Source organism: Microcebus murinus, chromosome 12 (genome assembly GCF_040939455.1).
Source record: "Microcebus murinus isolate Inina chromosome 12, M.murinus_Inina_mat1.0, whole genome shotgun sequence".
Taxonomy (NCBI): Eukaryota; Metazoa; Chordata; class Mammalia; order Primates; family Cheirogaleidae; genus Microcebus; species Microcebus murinus.
Genome location: NC_134115.1, coordinates 41423369 through 41441295, shown reverse-complemented (window position 1 = coordinate 41441295; position 17927 = coordinate 41423369). Strand labels below are relative to the sequence as shown.

Sequence of the window (17927 nt, the reverse complement as noted above, 5' to 3'; positions counted from 1 at the left end):
GGTTAAACACTGTATTAACTTCTGAGTAGTGATTTACTGTTGCTTTTGTTAGAGAAAAATAAAAAAGAAGTAAAATAATATAATTTGATATTGCCTTTGAGACTTTCAGTTTGTGAAAGTCTTTATTTCCAACTCAATTTTATTTTTTTTTTTAAAAGCATACATGTAGTGTAAATACAACATCACACAAATGCAGAGTTGTTCTTTTCTTCCTGGATTAAGCTGTTGTGTAATATTGCTCTATAACCATTAAGCAGCTGCTCTGCCTCAGAGATGCTCATATTTTCTTTGGTAGATGAAGAGAATTTACTATATGAGTGTCTTCAAATTGCTTTAAGATCTTTGGCCTCTGTATCACTGTAGATTTACAGTGGTCTATGTAACATGTGAAAAACCATGTTTCTGCAAGGTTCCAGGAGCCTGGAGGTTACACATGGGGTTATGTTAGCAGCAAATAACCTGACATTTCCCTGAGTCTCGCCCTCTATACGTTGCAGGGCTCCTGATGCATTGCAAGATTTTCCCCAGTTATTTCACCAGAGTCCTCAAGTATTGTCTCCTGTATGCTTATAAGCAAATACTATCAGCTATCTGAGTACTATCTCATCCACTATTTCTTTTTCTTTTTAACTCTGCCTTGTCTTGGGTAATGCCTGTCTATTGCAAAGGCTGCACACACTGTGTGCAAAGATGCATGAAGGTGGCAGCTGTCTGCTTCAGGTGCTTCTCCTAGGCTCCCTCTTGCCTGATTCCCACCCATCCCAGCTCCCCTGGGCTTCTTGTCAACAGGCATTACTGCTTGTCCTCAGAAACTCTCCCTCCACTGAAGTCTCACTATGCTCCATGCAGGAGTGGAGCCCAGTGGGACCTGCGGTGTTGCATTTTATCCAGGGGATTCCAAAACAGTGCCAACACATTTCCAATGCTTTTCATACTTTAGTAAAACTCTTTCAGAGTTTGCATTGTTTTTTTTTTTTTTGGTAGATTCCAATGTGTTATAACTTGAGGAGTTAGGGGTCTTCCCCTGGTGGAATTAGCCTGGAAGTGGCTCCTCCTTGCCCTGTGATTTGGCTCCTAACAGCCCCACACACCCATTCATCTTACTTAATGGGCAAGACTTAGAAGCAGATGGACCTCTGACTCCTCATTGGAGTAATAAGAAAATGAACTTCATATTATATCTTGAGTAATGATATTATGTATTACATCTGATATAATTTATATAAATATACTGAAATGTTCATTATTTATTCACTCCACTCATTCATCAATTTATCTTACAAGTATTTTTGTACTCCTACTGTTTAAGCACTTCTAGTCTTTTATTCATTATCTTGCACTAAGTGCCTGAAGTTACAAGTTAGTATACAACAAAGTCAAGGATATAATCTAACCCTAATCATTACTCTTTCCCATTCCACCCAAAAGCCTAAATAAAATCCTCAGCAGATGAGTTCCAGGGAATGCCAACGGCCAGTATAATTATCCATTAATCTTAAATCATCTATATTTACATTCTAATAAAATTACTAAGATGTTAATTTGTGACCCTGATTCCATTTAAAAGTAGAATTTAAAAATTTTGTTCTGTGAGTGTGTACTTAGTAGTTGCTCTCTATATAGGCAGTAAGTGTATCTCCCTGATCGCTTAGGGAGATACAGAGAGCAAAACCCACTCACTCTCCTAAATATAGCAGCTGATAATCCAGCAAGGCATACAAGACCTGAAAACAGGTATCTTGGAAAATCTGAAAGTGGAAAGTGTAAAATAAATATAAACCAGGTGCTATGTGAGTACAGAGGAAAACGATGATTTCCGGCTGGGCCAGGGGGTGGGAGAAGAAGTGGAGTTGCAGTTTATGGAGTGGGTGGCGGTCAAGCTGGACATTGAAGGATGAGCATGTGGAGAGCAGAGAAAGATGAAGGCGGGTGATCACAGAGTACGACTGGGTGATGACAAGTAATCTTGTCTGACTGGTCAAGTATACGTGCTATAGTCATGATAAATAAGGTTTTCATACTTAATATATTGACCTTATTAAGTTTATGATGAGTTTATAATGAACTATACTTTAAAACAACAGCAAAAATAACAAAAATCTTTGTATACAGTGATAACTTACAGTGGTCCAGAAAATTAAAAACATCTTTTTCCCCAACCAGGCAAAGGTGTCAATGTCCTTTTTGTGTATGCATGACTTTTAGTATCTTGTATAGTGCTGGTTTCACAGAAATTTCTCAATAATCCTGAAATGAATTCAACTTGGTGAAATAGTAATTGCTCAAGAAGTAAGAGTTTCTTAAAATAGAAGTGCATCAGATGGAGGCATTTTGTTATAATCCTCTTAAAAATGTCTATTTTTTCAGAGTAATGACTTAATTTGACACCAAAGTTTTGTCACCAACTGAGATCATGTAACTCCCTCTCACTCTTCCTTTCATTCTTTTTCTTTTTTTCTTTTCTTTTTTTCTTTTCTTTTCTTTTTTTTTTTTTTTTTGAGACAGAGTCTCGCTTTGTTGCCCAGGCTAGAGTGAGTGCCGTGGCGTCAGCCTAGCTCACAGCAACGTCAAACTCCTGGGCTCAAGTAATCCTCCTGCCTCAACCTCCCGAGTAGCTGGGACTACAGGCATGCGCCACCATGCCCAGCTCATTTTTTCTACATATTTTTAGTTGTCCAATTAATTTCTTTCTATTTTTACTAGAGACGGGGTCTTGCTCTTGCTCAGGCTGGTTTCGAACTCCTGACCTCGAGCAATCCGCCCGCCTCAGCCTCCCAGAGTGCTAGGATTTCAGGCGTGAGCCACCACGCCCGGCCTTCATTCTTTTTCTGAAGAAGGTAGATAGGTGGGTATCCAACAGCACTCAGACATCCTTGGTTCTTCAGTTCACAGCAGTGAGGCACATATGCTAATTAAATGGTTTTCACCTATGTGTGGTTAAAAAGCAGTTTTGTTCTGATAAATTTTCTAGACAAAGTTTTACAAATAAATCCACACTCTCTGGAGTCCTGTGTGCATAATTCAGTGTATGGCTGATTACTGCCTCCATTGGCCGATCTTGATTTATTGGTAACATTCAACCAGTGCTGACCATGAGTTTTATATTTTTATCTCACATAGTACTCATAACAACTCTATGAGGTAGGAGATTTTATTATCTCTAACTTATAGACAAAGAATCTGAGGCACCAAACAGGACTGATACCGTGGCCGAGATTCCATAACTGGTAAACTGGCTGGGATTCCAATGGCAGCTCTTTTGACTTGAGTGTCCCATGTTGCTAAACCACCCATGTGTCATATCTGTGTGTTGAATCTAATCCCTTGGTCAGCCCTAAAGCTTTATGCAAAACCTGGTCAAATTGCCAGTTCCTAAAATATAGAGGTGTTCTTGTGTTTTTGTGTTTGTTTTTGTTTTTTTCTGGAAGTATTTTGGTTCTGAGGATTTTCGGACTCATTCTGTCTCTAGGGCAGCAGAGAGCAAGCTGTATCCCTTTTTCCTAAGATGTTCTCTCTCTCCTCACTCTCATTATACCCCCTTGACATAAATAAGAACCAGGGAGGGTGGGATGACTGCTGTTCATGGGAGTCCTCATCTCTGCTTTTGGACATAGCTAGTGACTCCAAGCAGGTCTGAACCCAGGCACCATGGCCACTGTGAGCCCAGTGCCTACATGTTGGGAAATGTGGCATTCCTGGAGGCCTGGATTCACCACCATTTGCCAGAAAAAGTGTCCACTTCTTGAAATAAAGGAAGTCCAAGTGAGTAGTAACAAGGGTGAGGAAAGCACTGAAATCAGGAAAAGTATATTAAAAGTGCACAAAAACAATTCATATAACCAAAACATTTTTACCCCCATAATATTCTGAAAGAATAATAATACTCATATTTTTTTTTAAATATCTGAACTTCCTTGGGATATTGGGTAATCACTATGTGATTCTCCCCGTGCACACGGTAAATAAACCTTTCTCTTATTTAAGAAAAAATAAAAAGTGCACAGAAATAGGTCAATGCAAAGCACTGTATTTGCTGTATATGCAAGTTCTGCTTGTGTGTTATTAGTGACCCTGGGCCGAGAGTGGGAGTGCTGGTAGCAGCAGCTCACTTTTCTTTAATCAGGGAAGGATTTTCGAAAGAAAGGCGGTTTCAGGAGATCTTTGAAGTATTTCCAGCGAGGTGCTAATTGTGGTTGTGGTTTTCCTTTTTCTTTCTTTCTTTTTTTTTTTAAATGAGTAGACTTTAGTCTACCAGGTGCTACTGAGTCGAATGCATTCAATGAGAGCCCACAGACCTTCATTTTCTATGTGTGGGCCATGGCAAATAAAACCACACCAGCTGCCCTGGACATTTAGAAAATTTTTTTCTAGGAGATTATTTAGCATCTAAACTTTTAACTTTTTGTTTAAACAGACTCAATTTGCATTCACAAGAGTTTTATTTTTTTACTTGTCCTGGTAAGCGTACTTGGTTTTTGTTCTAACCTTTGGTTTTAAAACACTTAAGCAAATTCTAGAGTTTAATCATTTATTTTGCTTCCTACTTCTGCTGATCTTTTCCCCCTTGATGTTTATTTTCAGGTTACCTTGAGGATAGTTTTGTAAAATCTGGAGTCTTCAATGTATCAGAACTTGTAAGGGTATCCAGAAGTAAGTAAATTGTTTTCTTATTATTTATGTATACAATATGTTTTAAGATTTTTTTAAAAAATTTGAACCTTAAATACAACATGAAGAGTGGCCACATTATTAGGAAAACATGAGTTTTAAACTCTTAAATCTTTTGATGAAATCATAAGTGAATATATTTTGCCTGATTTTCTAAAACATTTCCATTCGAATAATCAAAACATTCTGTTGTACAAAAATGTGGGGGTTGGTTTGATTGCCATGTTATTGGTATTCATTTAATTCACTCTTGGGTCTATGACCATAGATGGTCATTTATATCAAAGGAAGTGTGATTAATTAAATGTACTCCATGTTGTTATGATAACCCACATAAGTTTCCTGTAGATAAGTGCTTTTTCATTTTACTAACATTTTGGTGGGGGGTTGGAGATGTACAGGATATACACAGTACCGTGCAGAGTGTAGAGGGATGCAGAAATTAACTTTGCAGATTGTAGTTGGATATAGATAGAAAGCATTGTTAGCCAAAACAATGTCCAATTGTTTTAACTGGCCACTTCACCTGAGACACTATTCTTGGCAGGCTGGATCAGATTTTTCTAGGGTAAGCTCACCTGGCTGGCTACCTAAGAAAGGGGAAATTTTCCTCAGTTAACTCTTTTACTTATTACCAGCATGTGCAAATACATCTAAGATGTAGATCTTAATGTACTGATTATGTTAAAGGAGGTGACTCCTTTCTTCTTGCTCCATTCGCTGATTTAGCTTGTTTATTATGTCACTAGGGAGGGTATGTTTTCACCTGACATTTTGATGGAAAGTATCATAGTTTGGAAGGATGCTATTCAGATGATGTTGGAAGGATCATGGAAGGATGGAAGGATGATGGAAGGATGCTATTCTGATCCTTGTTTAAATTGTGTTTCTCATTTGGGTCAAATTCAGAGGTCAAGCACAAGGGTTACGATGATCCAGAAAGAACAAAGAGTCAGTTACTGAGGGTAAAATAGGGAATGCTTTTGAGTCCTGTTCAGTAAAGGAGTGTCCAATCTAGTAGTTGACTATAGTTGAGAAATTGTAGTTTCTCAAATAGCTCAGATTTCTAAAGTGGCCAGTACAAAAAGCATGCGTATTAGGAAGTGATACACATGAACATTTTAGACCTTAAGTAACATCCTTTCTGGAATAATTCTGGAGTAGATAAACATATGCCCAAAGACTTGTGTCATTGGGGGCAGCATAGGAGATGAAAATCTATTAACCTGTATTCCACTAGCTCTGGTGTATGTACATGCTAGGCAAGAGGATTCTAATGGTCTACTCAATTGTCCAAGGCAATGAGCTTTATTTTTTCTTGTCAACATGTGATATCTACAGACTTCCAACATTTGCAAATTTTACATTTTTATTTTTAGTTTGGAGAGGAATATATACCTGACTTACTCACTACTGCTTTCTAACATCATGTAAGGCAGGGGATATTTGAAGTTGTTGGTGTATGTGTGTGTTTTCCCCATGCTGTTCTTTACTGGAAGGGCTATGCTGCAACATTTATGAGGCTTATGAAATTATTTGCTTAAATTTGTACCATTCTAAGTTCCATGATGTATTTTCATCCTTCTTATGAGAAGGGCAGTAGAGTCATCTGTCAGAAAATATTTATTTAGTACCTCATTTTAGGTAATATTATGCTAAGTGCTGTCAAAGGAGACCACATTAGAACCTTCAAAAGTCCAGAGTGATATTTTGAAAAATCTGAATTTCAAACATCAAAAGATAAATTTAAAATACCTTTCTGTAAGAGTTCAGAAGCAAGGTAAATTGAACATACTTCATTCATTCATTCTTAATTCATTCTGTCATCTCCTAGAGGTTTTTTAGGTTATTTGTTATGACAAACATTACTGATTTGTAATTAGCACATTAATTATCTATATTCATTCATTGGTTAATTTATTCAGCAAACATTTATTTTCTTCTCCATATGTAAATAGGTGTCTGTGAAATGCTTGAGAAGTTATTCTTCTAAGTGTTTTAATACATCCACAGTATAATCTTGTTCACAAAGTTGAACTTCATTGTTTATGAAATAAGGGTTTACTAAGTAAACATAAACTTCAGCACAACACTTATGCTGTATATCACAAATTCTGACTTCTTGAGGGTTCACAGTGTGCTAATGGCTTCTATCCTCTAGGGCTTTACAATCATATGACCCGCTAATGTCTGTGTTGACTTTAGCTAATGAAGCTATTCAGCTTTAGGATAGTGATCTCTCTGTTGAATGATATTATCTCCATCTTAAAAGTTGATTTAGGATCAGCTTTTGGAGTGAGGAGAACAATAAGAGAGATTAAGGATTGGCCTCTAACCCATAGAATCGGAGGTTGTTTGGTGCTTCGTTTCTAAGAGGATATTGGCAACCTCTTAAACATGATTTGCAGCTTTCAGCCTTCTTGCAGCTCTCTGGGAGAGATGGCTAACGCTGATCTTTGCATCTGATGCAAGTTCTTCCAGAGGCTCTTAAGCCACAATATCTGCCTTGCTCCTCTCATTAAATAAATTGTCATTAAATAAATTGTGTGAGCTGTTTTATTATTTTGGCCATGTTTATTATTAATCTACTTTTCTTTCTGAAATCTCCCATTTAGTGTCAGAATGCACACTAAATTTTTAGTGTTCATGCACATATCTGTAGACAAATTGTTTTTATTGCAGCCATCTTAAAATCGATAGATGATATTTGTACATATTTATGAGGTACATGTGATATCTTGATACATGCATACAATATGTAATGATCAAATCAGGGTGTGTGGGATATCTGTATCTCAAACATGTATCATTTCTTTGCCTTGGGAACATTTCAAATCTCATCTAGCTATTTTGAAATATATGATACATTGTTGTCACCCTACTGTGCTATCAAACAGGAGAACTGATTTCTTGTATGTAACTGTATATTTGTACCCATTAACCAATGACTCTTCAACCTCTACCCCTCCCACATCCCAGCCTCTGGTAACTATCATTCTACCCTCTACCTCCAAGATCAAATTTTTTAGCTCATGCATATGAGTGAGAACCTGTGGTATTTTCTTTTTTTATTGCTGTTTTGATACTCTCGAATAATCCTCTGGAACAAAAATTATAAAACCCCTCAAATTTCTGAAGTTTCCTTTATTATCATTTTATAATAAATTACACCTGTTTTGTTTTTTACAGCCAAGCAAACTGTGCAGAGTATCTTTGCCTAAGTATTCCATGAGCTAAATAAATTGCAAATAGTTTATACAAGATAGAACCTGCAAGTTTCCTGTTAGTAACTCAGATCTTTGAATTGTATCCATGACTGTTGTAGGAAGCTGGACAGATTGCTTACTTCCACTGAGTCCCTCAAATGTCTCTTAGCACGTACCCTGCTTCCAATGTCACATAGAACATGGTTCTAATAATAAATTTTAAAGCATGTGGTTACTGTGGGATTTCTTACCTCACATTTTTTTTAACCTCTGGTGTACCTCAAGCCACAACAAACATTGCTACATTTTAGCTGTCCAGATAATTCAAGCCATCAGGCATAGTTACACTTTGCATACAAATATTTTCTGTGTAAAAGGAGGTTAAAGTGTATTGTATAAAATGAACACTGTAACAGAAGGCAGATGTTCCAGAAATTTGGAACTGAGACTACTCGTGTATATATTGATTTATTTAATTTTTAGTAGAAAAAGAGAGATGTTCACTGTATATTTCTTGATCATTTCTCTGCAGTGAACCGTGTACCTAATCATATTTTTGTTAAAAATATTTTAAGTTAATCTTGGTCTGCCTGATATTAAAGCATAATTCAGCTGATAGTGAACACATTTAGAATATTTATTTAAAAGTTCTGGGTAAGAAAAATTACACAAAAAAATCTGTGATTCCGTTGGAGTTTTATATCCAACTTGAGGCAGTTAGGAGAGAGGAAAAGATTAAGCAGACTTCTTTTGTGTTCTTAAAGTGAATCTGGGGGACTCCGGAATTTTGTTGCCAAGCCCCAGGGCACTCTTTCTTTCATCTGAACTTTTGAGGACTGATTAAGACAGGTAAAGAAATGTAAACCAGGGAGTAGAGTGGGGAGGGAAAGAAATGTAAACCGTTCTTAGGCACTATTCTCTGACACCTACCTGCCTGGTCTCCACTTTGCATATTATCTCTGCCCCTGACTTTGCTCCTGCAGTAACCCCTGTTTGGAACGACCTCCCTTTACACCATACTCATTCTTCAAAGTCCACTGCTAGCTTCAGCTTTTCTACAGACTTCTTGAACCATTCAAGCTGATATTGGATTCTTTTTCCCTTGAAATTCCACAGCACTTATTGATCATGTCCTTCCTTTGAGCAGTTTCATTGTAATCTACATCATCCTGTTATTTATATGTTTTGCATGAGCATTTTGTTTACCCAACCTGTTGACCAATATGTTTATTAAAAGCAGAGCTGAGAATATTTTGTATCCATTGCAGTCAACACCTGCGAGTAATGGACATGATTAATAACTTGTTGAATGAACAGACTTTCAGCAAACAGGTTCATTTTTATCTGGTCATCTGCTTTTAGTACATTTTTGAACTTTTCGTCTTTGCTAACCACTCCACTCTACCAGGGAAGAAATTTGAGGGAGAAAGCAAAAACGGAAGGAATTTTACAATTTGTTGAGCACCTGTTAATGTGCTAGGCATGATACTGGGCTTTTATCACTCCTTACTTTACTTTATCCTCAAAATTATCATATGTGGTAGGTTATTATTATTACCATTTACAATTTAGGAAACGGAGAAACGAGACACATAGCTCACAACTACAGAAGAAGTGCAAACTAAAAAGTTATTTATCTCCCAAGAATCTGCTCATTCTAACATAATATGCTGCTGCCTCAAAGGTCTACTCAAAATGTCTAAAATAAAATTTTAAAAACTTGAACAGATGTAATCCATTGTATTAGGTTATCAAGTATGAAATCTCCAATTTCCTTAAGTACTAAGTTTGACAGTTGAGATCTCTGACATTTCACTTTGACATTTCTTATTTTATTTTTATTGTGAAGCTACAGCTTTAGTCTTGAAAACACACATTTTGGCTTGTGGTTATCTTTCACATTTTTTTAGAGCAATTTTTGTGAAACCATGGATAAGTCAAAAATTTGTGTTATTTTTGAATATGTGTTATGTCGTGGAACCAATGTAGTGCAGACAGCTTGAAATATCAATGAAGTGTTTGGGAAGGATGTGACTAATGAACGAGCAGTATGTCGATAGTTTGAGAAGTTCCATTCTGGTGATTTTAATCTTGAAAATGAGCCATGTGGATGACCTGACACCCAGGTAGATAATGATGAGCTGAAAGCTGTAGTGGAAGCAAATCCATCTGACCTTAAGTGTGAATTAGCAGGTTTGACATAACTATTCCAACAATATTGGACCATTTGAAAGAAAATCAGCAAGGTAAAGAAGCTGGGGAGATGGGTTCCGCATGAATTAAACAAATGTCAGAAGAGAAATTATCTCGAAGCTTGCCTTTCTTATTGTCACCACATAAAAGTGAACCATTTCTACACTGTATTGTTACGTATGATGAAAAATGGATTCTTTTTGACAATTGTAAGCATGTGGCACAATGATTGGGTAAAGATGAAGTGCCAAAACACAGCCCAAAACCAAATATTCATCCAAAAAAGCTAATGGTGTCTGGTGGTCCAGTGCTGGTATTATCCACTACAGCTTCATGAAACCTGGTGAATTGATTACAGTGGATGTCTACTGCAACCAATTGGATGAAATGATGAGGATGCGTGTGATTAAGCAGCTGAGATTGGTCAATATAGACAAGCCAATCCATTTGCAAGACAATACTTGACCACATGTCACACAAACAATGCCACTTAATCTACAGAGGCTGGACTTGGGAACTCTGTCACCCACCATTTTCACCATACCTCGCACCAATTGACTGCCACTTCTTCCAGGCTTTGGACTACTTTTTGCAAGGAAAAATATTCAGTTCTCAACACATGTAGAAAATAACTTTTGCAATTTTATCACCACTCGCTCTCCAGGCTTCTTTGCTGCTGGCATAACAAGCTACCTCTAAGATGGCAAAACACTCTGTGGGTAGTTTAGGCACATAGTGTGATTAATTGTACTGCTTCTGGTTTGAGATATAATAAACTACGCTTCTGATTCAAAATCAGACCTTTCATGTTTAATGACCTAATACAAAAAAAGCTTACATGCAGAAATCTTAGTTTATAATGTATAAGCAAATTCAGACAGATTTCTTGATTTACAAATACTACCTTAAAATATAAAACTCCGTGAGTATATTTTAGAAGATTTATAATGTGGTATAAAATTAAAGAAAAACATAACTATTGATTAAAGCCACATTTACCATTCATATATGAAACCTGAATGTGTATTTTGAAGATAAACATGGCTTTCATTTCATATTTGTAAATTTCACTTATGTATCTGTCCTAATGCAATAATTACTTATATCAAATAATTATAAATGTCATGATTTCTAATCCATTCTAATATTAATGTTATTGTTATTACAGAATAATGATCTTTGGTATTTACTTGTGAACTGTTCTATATTTATTTATCAATGATTTGGTGTTTGAGAGCCTACATGGTAGAAAACGACTTGTTTGGTGCTGAGTGATAGGAATTATATGTTCCTCGAAGACATCTATAGACTAGTGGGGTGACAGATGTAATGACAACTAATACAAAGAAGTGAGTGAGGAAGATCAGAGAGTAGGATTATGGGAATTGGTAACCAATGATTATAGTCTGAGTGTCTCATGTTTTCCAAACTTGAATTCAAGTGCTAAGGTGAGCAAGTTTTTAAGTCCTCCCCCAGTGTATGGTAGATATTAAAAGTCTCAAGGTAATGAGAATTCTCCCCCTCCTTGCCAGAGATGTGGAAATTATTAGATTATTACATTTGACTAAAGATGATAAGTGTGAATGTCATTCCCAGTGTTTCTTTTTGTTTTATTCCTCAGCGCCCATAACCCAGGGAACTGGAGTCAATTTCCCAATTGGAGAAATCCCGAGCCAACCATACTATCATGACATGAACTCGGGGGTCAATCTTCAGAGGTCGCTATCTTCTCCACCAAGCAGGTAATTAAAAGAAGAGCTGTTCATGTTCTCAATCAGTATGTAGATGGGTAGGTGGGTAGATGATATGCAGATAGGTAGGTAGGTAATGAGAGATGGGAAATAAAGACTTTTAGTATACAGACTTTTAATCTTTCCTTGTTAAATTTACTTGGCTATTTGCAAACTAAATGTAATTGTCTTTCAAAGCACATTTAAAAATCTTTTTCAGGGAAACAAGGGACCTATGAAGATATATTAAGATGATTGTAATTCTTTTGGTGATTTTATAAATGATATTTTCATAGCAGTGCTCCCTGATTTATAACTGATCCCTGGTAACTTTTTCTCTAATACCACATCCATGTCTGGGATAATGAAAAATGAAGCCTTACCTAGACTTAAAATCAAAGGCCTTCTTCTGGGCCACAGTTTGCCGGATTCTTCAGTTAGTTGATATTCTTTGACTAATTTAGTTAACTCTCAGTTACCAATGAAAATATTACTTCCTCTGGGATTTGGTTTTAACCCTTTGCTGGGGAGGAGCTAGAGTGAGGTCTCTTTGCTTTTAGTTCTCTATGGACATACTCATTTTCTCTCTTGATCTTCAAATTTTAACTTTCAGTTAAGATGAATAAAAATTACAGATGTATTGTTTTTGGTTTTTTTTGAGTTGGATCTTCAACATATAAAGGCACATCTCATTTCCAGAGCATTAAATATACCCATGATCAAATATAAGAGCATACATGAATTCCAGAACAAAATACACATTTTACAATATTAACTTTTTAAAAACAAAAGAATATCTAGATAATTATTTCTCTTCTTATTATTCCTCAATAATGAGAGTTAATTGCATTTGTATTAATTATGGACTATGCCTGTTTGTATGTTTATAAACTGCAATCAATTTCATATCATTTTTAGTGAAACTGTATTTCCATATAGTTAAATTATACAGCAAGATGATTGGATTTATTATCATTAAAATTGTCTCTAACATGTTGAGGTCTTAAAAATGCCTTACTTTTTCTAAATTTAAAATGTGAGTAGTAATTTTTTATTTTGACTGTTGGTGCAATATGTTGCCAACACAGATCTTTCCTCATGGCCACTGAGTATCAGATACTATGTCTTTCAGAATAAACAAGGTTTAAAAAACATTTCTCTATTACTTCCTTATGAAAATAACTTCTTTTCCAATTTAGAGTTTTTTATACATATATACTGCTGACTCATAGCTGAGAGAATTAGATTAAAAAGAGAGTTAAAAAATGTAAGTTCTAACTTTGGATACCTTAAGAAAGAAACTAAATAAATTCTTGGAAATGTAGTGCAGTAGAAAGAGCACAGTCTTGGAAGTCAGTCCTTATTTTGTGTCTGACCACTTCCATTAACTTGTTCTGGACAATCCACTGAATTTCTCCAAATTTGTCTCTCCGTTTATAAAAAAAAGGGGGGGGGATTGGTTTAGGTGTTCAATTTTTAAGGTCCATTCTAACTCTGAAATCCAATGACATTATGTTTAGTATTGCTGCAAAAAGTTAATTCAGAAGACATTGTTTTTAGTTTTACCAGAATAGATGCAAACAAGAAAATTTTTTAAAAGAAAAAAATGTCCATTGCATAGTCATAATTAACTGCTTACTAGGGTATTTGTGAGAATATATAAAAGAAACATATCAAGCAATATGGCCCTAAAATAGCTTCTTAATCTTTGCTCTAGATATTCACTTTTCTTAAAAATTGAGATGAGCCCATGTTTCCTTATTAAAATATATCATTTTAAAAGTATACTGTTTGGTTTAAACCTGGCAATGACCTTTTAATTTAAGAATAAAGGATAATCCAATTTTTAAGAAAAAGATAAAGAAGAATATATAAAATAGTTTATAATCAGTAAAGTACTATAAATTCTATTATTATTAATTATGGAGTAACTACTTATAATTACTATTTAATAAGTATCTTCTAAATGCCAGTCACTTAACTAAGAGCTTTGCACTTAATAACTCATTTAACCCTCTCAATCATCCTCCTTTTGAACTAGATTTTATTGTTTCCATTTTACAGATGGTTAAACTGAGTTTACAAAGGTTAAGGAGCTTACTATTAAGAATTAATAAGTGGTGTAGACAAGATTTAATACTAGGTCTGTCTGAGTCCAAAAGCTCTTGTTCTACTTTACTCCATTACCTTATCTTTGAATTAATATGAAAGGATTGTATTGTCAATAGCAAGTGCTATACAAAGGAACATTATTAATATTGATAATAATTATAATAAGAGTTAGGTACAATTTTAATAACGCAATTTCAAGATTAGTAGACAAGCCACATGAAGAGTTCACTTTTTATTACTGAAATTTCTTTGGAAATGCAATTGAAGAGGTAAATATAATGAACACCATATTTGTTAGGCAGGTATAGGTATAAGATGGTATAGTAAATGGTATATACAACTAGAAATGTTTGCTATTCCTGTTGGTGTCTTGAATATTCACCATTATTTCAAAATGATTCTGAGATACTATTGTGTTTATGAAATTTCCACCATAAGAATCTTCTCAAATCAGCTACTTTTAAGTGCTACACATCTTACCAGAAATCCTATTAATATAACTATTGTCATATTTTAACAGCAAAAGACCTAAAACTATATCCATAGATGAAAATATGGAACCAAGTCCTACAGGAGACTTTTACCCCTCTCCAAATTCACCAGCTGCTGGAAGTCGAACATGGCACGAAAGAGATCAAGGTGAGAAATAAAAGATGCCTCCGGAGACATCAGGGTAAAATGTTGGCTCATCTAATCAGTTTCATTTAGTCAAAATTTCATAATTGAACCACTATGGATTATATGATTATATTTTGTTCCTGAAATGACTTCAGTAAAATTGTGTTTAATATACTGGTCAAGTGCTGTCAAAGTTAATTTACAGAAAACCCCATTCTTTGTATATTTTATTGGCCCTTTTTTCAGACCAAATGATCTTTTCAAACCCATAATTATGTATGTGACTGATTATAGTCTGTCTCCATTAGTTGGGTAGACTGCGGCAGAACCACAAGTTCTGATTCAATTAGATCAATAGGCTCTTCTCCGTGGGTCATTTCAGGGAGGAGCCAATCTTTAAGCCGTGTGCATGTGTCAGGTACCGAACGTTCTCATTTAAAGAACACACAGTTCCTTTTGGAAGTAAGTAGAGTATAAACAATAAGTGAAAGTATAATGTAAAGTAAGTTGTGTCTAATCTAGTTATGCTTTCTAGATAACACTATGATCCAGTTCTAGGGAAGCTTTCAGGAGAAATATAACTTTAAGAAATAGGTATTATTTGGCTTTCTGGTTCAGATTTAGCTTTTCCGTAAGTCTATTGGATTTAATATATTTCATCTTACATGCTGAGGCCTTCCCCCGCCCCCAAATCAGAGGGAGATTATTAAGCATGGAAATTGAAAAATTAGCTAACTGCAATTTTTGGTGGTATGTGCGCATGTGTACAAATAAGATTTTCTATCAGCAGCATAAAAATGTATTTAAAAATTGTCTTTCAAATAGAATTTTGCATTTTAAAAGAAACTAAAAGAAAGGAGCTCTTTATTAATGGCTTTCAGCCCTAGACTTGAGAGTATCTGTATAGGGATTTGGGAACTTTATGTTGTTTTAAGGAAGGATTTGAAACTCAGCTGGAGAGGTCTGGCTCTGAGATACCCCCAACCCCAAATCCATTCTTAAGGCATTAGACAGAAATCATTTTTGTAAAACATAAATAATGTCATCTCACTCTCCTGCTTCAGATCCTTCATTATCTTCCCACTGCTGTCAGGAGAAAATCAGAATTCCCTTGTATGATTAAAGGGTGTGGCCTCTGATTGCCACTATAGCCTCACTAGGTGCCACCCTGCTGCTCCTTGCTTGCACTGGAGCCCATTGCTTTGTTTAGAAATCAAACACCTAGGACCTTCATAGAAACCATGCCCTTTGGAATGAATGCTCTTCTAACCCTTTATCTGGTGAGTTCTTTGTCATCTTCCAGAGCCCAGATTAAATTAGGGAATTTTGATCTAAATTAGGTCTTCCTGCCTTTATTTCTTCATTGCATGCATAATATGTAATTACAGGTCTATTTATGGGATCAATTGTCTATCTGTCTACCAGGGGTCCTCAGACTTTTTAAACAGGGGCCCAGTTCACTGTCCCTCAGACCGTTGGAGGGCTGGACTATAGTTTAAAAAAAAAAACTATGAACAAATTCCTATGCATGCTGCACATATCTTATTTTGAAGTAAAAAAACAAATGGTCAAAAACACCCTCATGTGGCCCACGGGCTGTAGTTTGAGGACACCTGGTCTACACTATGAGTGCAGGGACCTTATCTGTTTTGGCTACTGCTATAACCAGCACCTAGCATGACACTGGGTGCATAGTAGGAGTACAATAAATATTTATGGGATAAGTGAGCCATTGATAGGCAGAACACCAGTCTCATTAATGAAGGCAAGATATAATAGAGACTTTTACCAGAATTGCAGAAGTGAGTAGAAAAACAAAACCCTCAACCTTTTATATTTTATTGCTTGTTTTACTGACATTGTCAGTTTATTCTAAACAAAGCCATATTTTCTCTGTCAGAAAATTATTCTGGAAAAGATTCTAATGGTAATAACATTGTGAATGTGTGGGAATGGAGGCTTTATTCAGAAGTGTAGGTGTTCTTTATTGTAGAGAGTGTCACTTTGTAAGAAGTGATTCCTCTTTCAGCCTATTGAATAAAGCCAATTTCAAATCATATTATAAAACATTTTTGAAAAGTAGAAGGGAAACTGTCATTCTTTCTCTTTGTAGAATCATTATATTGTCTTGGTGATTTTCTTTTGTCAAAATGACTAGAATTAGTGGAGAAATCTGTAAAGGCATATTATATTAAGAGTAAGGAAGAATGTTCCATTCTCAAGTGTGCTTAAAAAAAAACTCTGTCACTTTAATTCTGAAGACCCAGTAGACTTTGTAATGTGCACAATAAGCCATTGTGGGAAGAAGACTGAAACTACAATGAAAAAAATGAGGGCAGTACAGTACTATCTTTACAAATTTGCTAAGCCCAATCCAGTCCTTTTGTTCTTAGAAAATTGGTTTCTTAAAATTTGCAAAATAAAATGCCCCCCAGTTGTTCTTGTCCGTCTTCAAATGTTCTTTAGACACACCTGCCTAGTGACAGGAGTTGTCTATGCACATATTGAGTGCCACTCCAATAACTGTGATGGCTTTAACATGTCTCACACATATTTTTCCCACGAAGCTCTGCAGTAATTGGCACTAAATAACTACTTATCGGTTGATTAAAATATACTTGTGTTTAAGATTGGCAGAAATGCTTAAAATTTACTATTAATTATTTCCCAGATATGCCTTATTCTGTTAGTGTTAACTTTGCATTAAAATCTATTTTTGTGTTATCCCTTAGCAAAATTGATTTTTTAAAATATGACAAAGATAACAAAATTATGGACAACATGTAGCCTTCTCCTTTCTCTTACAATCTGAAATACTAACCTAAACCATTGAGATTTATTCCAAGTAGGCAAAGATCAGGGATATAATATGCTCAAATTATTATATCTATTTTATTCTAAAAAGAAATTAGGCTAAATATTAATTCAAAATCTAGATCAATGTAATAACATGTTCATGAAATTTTTAATAATTTAATGAAAACGTGTTTTTATTTTAGCATATTACAATCATAATTAATTATATCCTTGTGTCATTCTTTTCAAAACAAAAAGTTATAATCTTTTGATCATAGAATTGTAATTTATAATTTTATAAATATAAACATGAATATTTTAAAACTAAACATTATTTGACAGTGCTATGTAATTTGCTTACATTTCTTTTGATGAATAGTGATAGAAATTAAAGTTGTCAGCATCTACATTATGTAATATTTATATTTTTACTTTATGTCCTTTTATACCTAGAAAAGGAGAAGAAAATGAAAATAATACTGAGGTATAGAACAATTGTTATATTCCCTTCCTAAGTTACAGAATATTTCTCCTTGCTTAGTATCTTCTATTAAGATAATCTTAAACTTCTGACTGCCTCTATCTCCATTAAAAACTTTCTTTT

General features: G+C 35.1%; 1 protein-coding gene across 20 annotated transcripts in view; it reads left to right on the top strand.

Annotated features, from left to right (window-relative positions):
- NFIB (nuclear factor I B) overlaps positions 1-17927 on the top strand; it is a 428232-nt gene that overhangs the window by 351691 nt on the left and 58614 nt on the right. For all 20 annotated transcript variants that reach the window (XM_076008731.1, XM_076008730.1, XM_076008733.1 and 17 more), the window contains exons 4-6: positions 4582-4650; positions 11689-11809; positions 14430-14548. In XM_076008731.1, coding sequence (XP_075864846.1) covers positions 4582-4650; positions 11689-11809; positions 14430-14548 — 309 coding nt within the window. The remainder of the gene's footprint in view (positions 1-4581; positions 4651-11688; positions 11810-14429; positions 14549-17927) is intronic.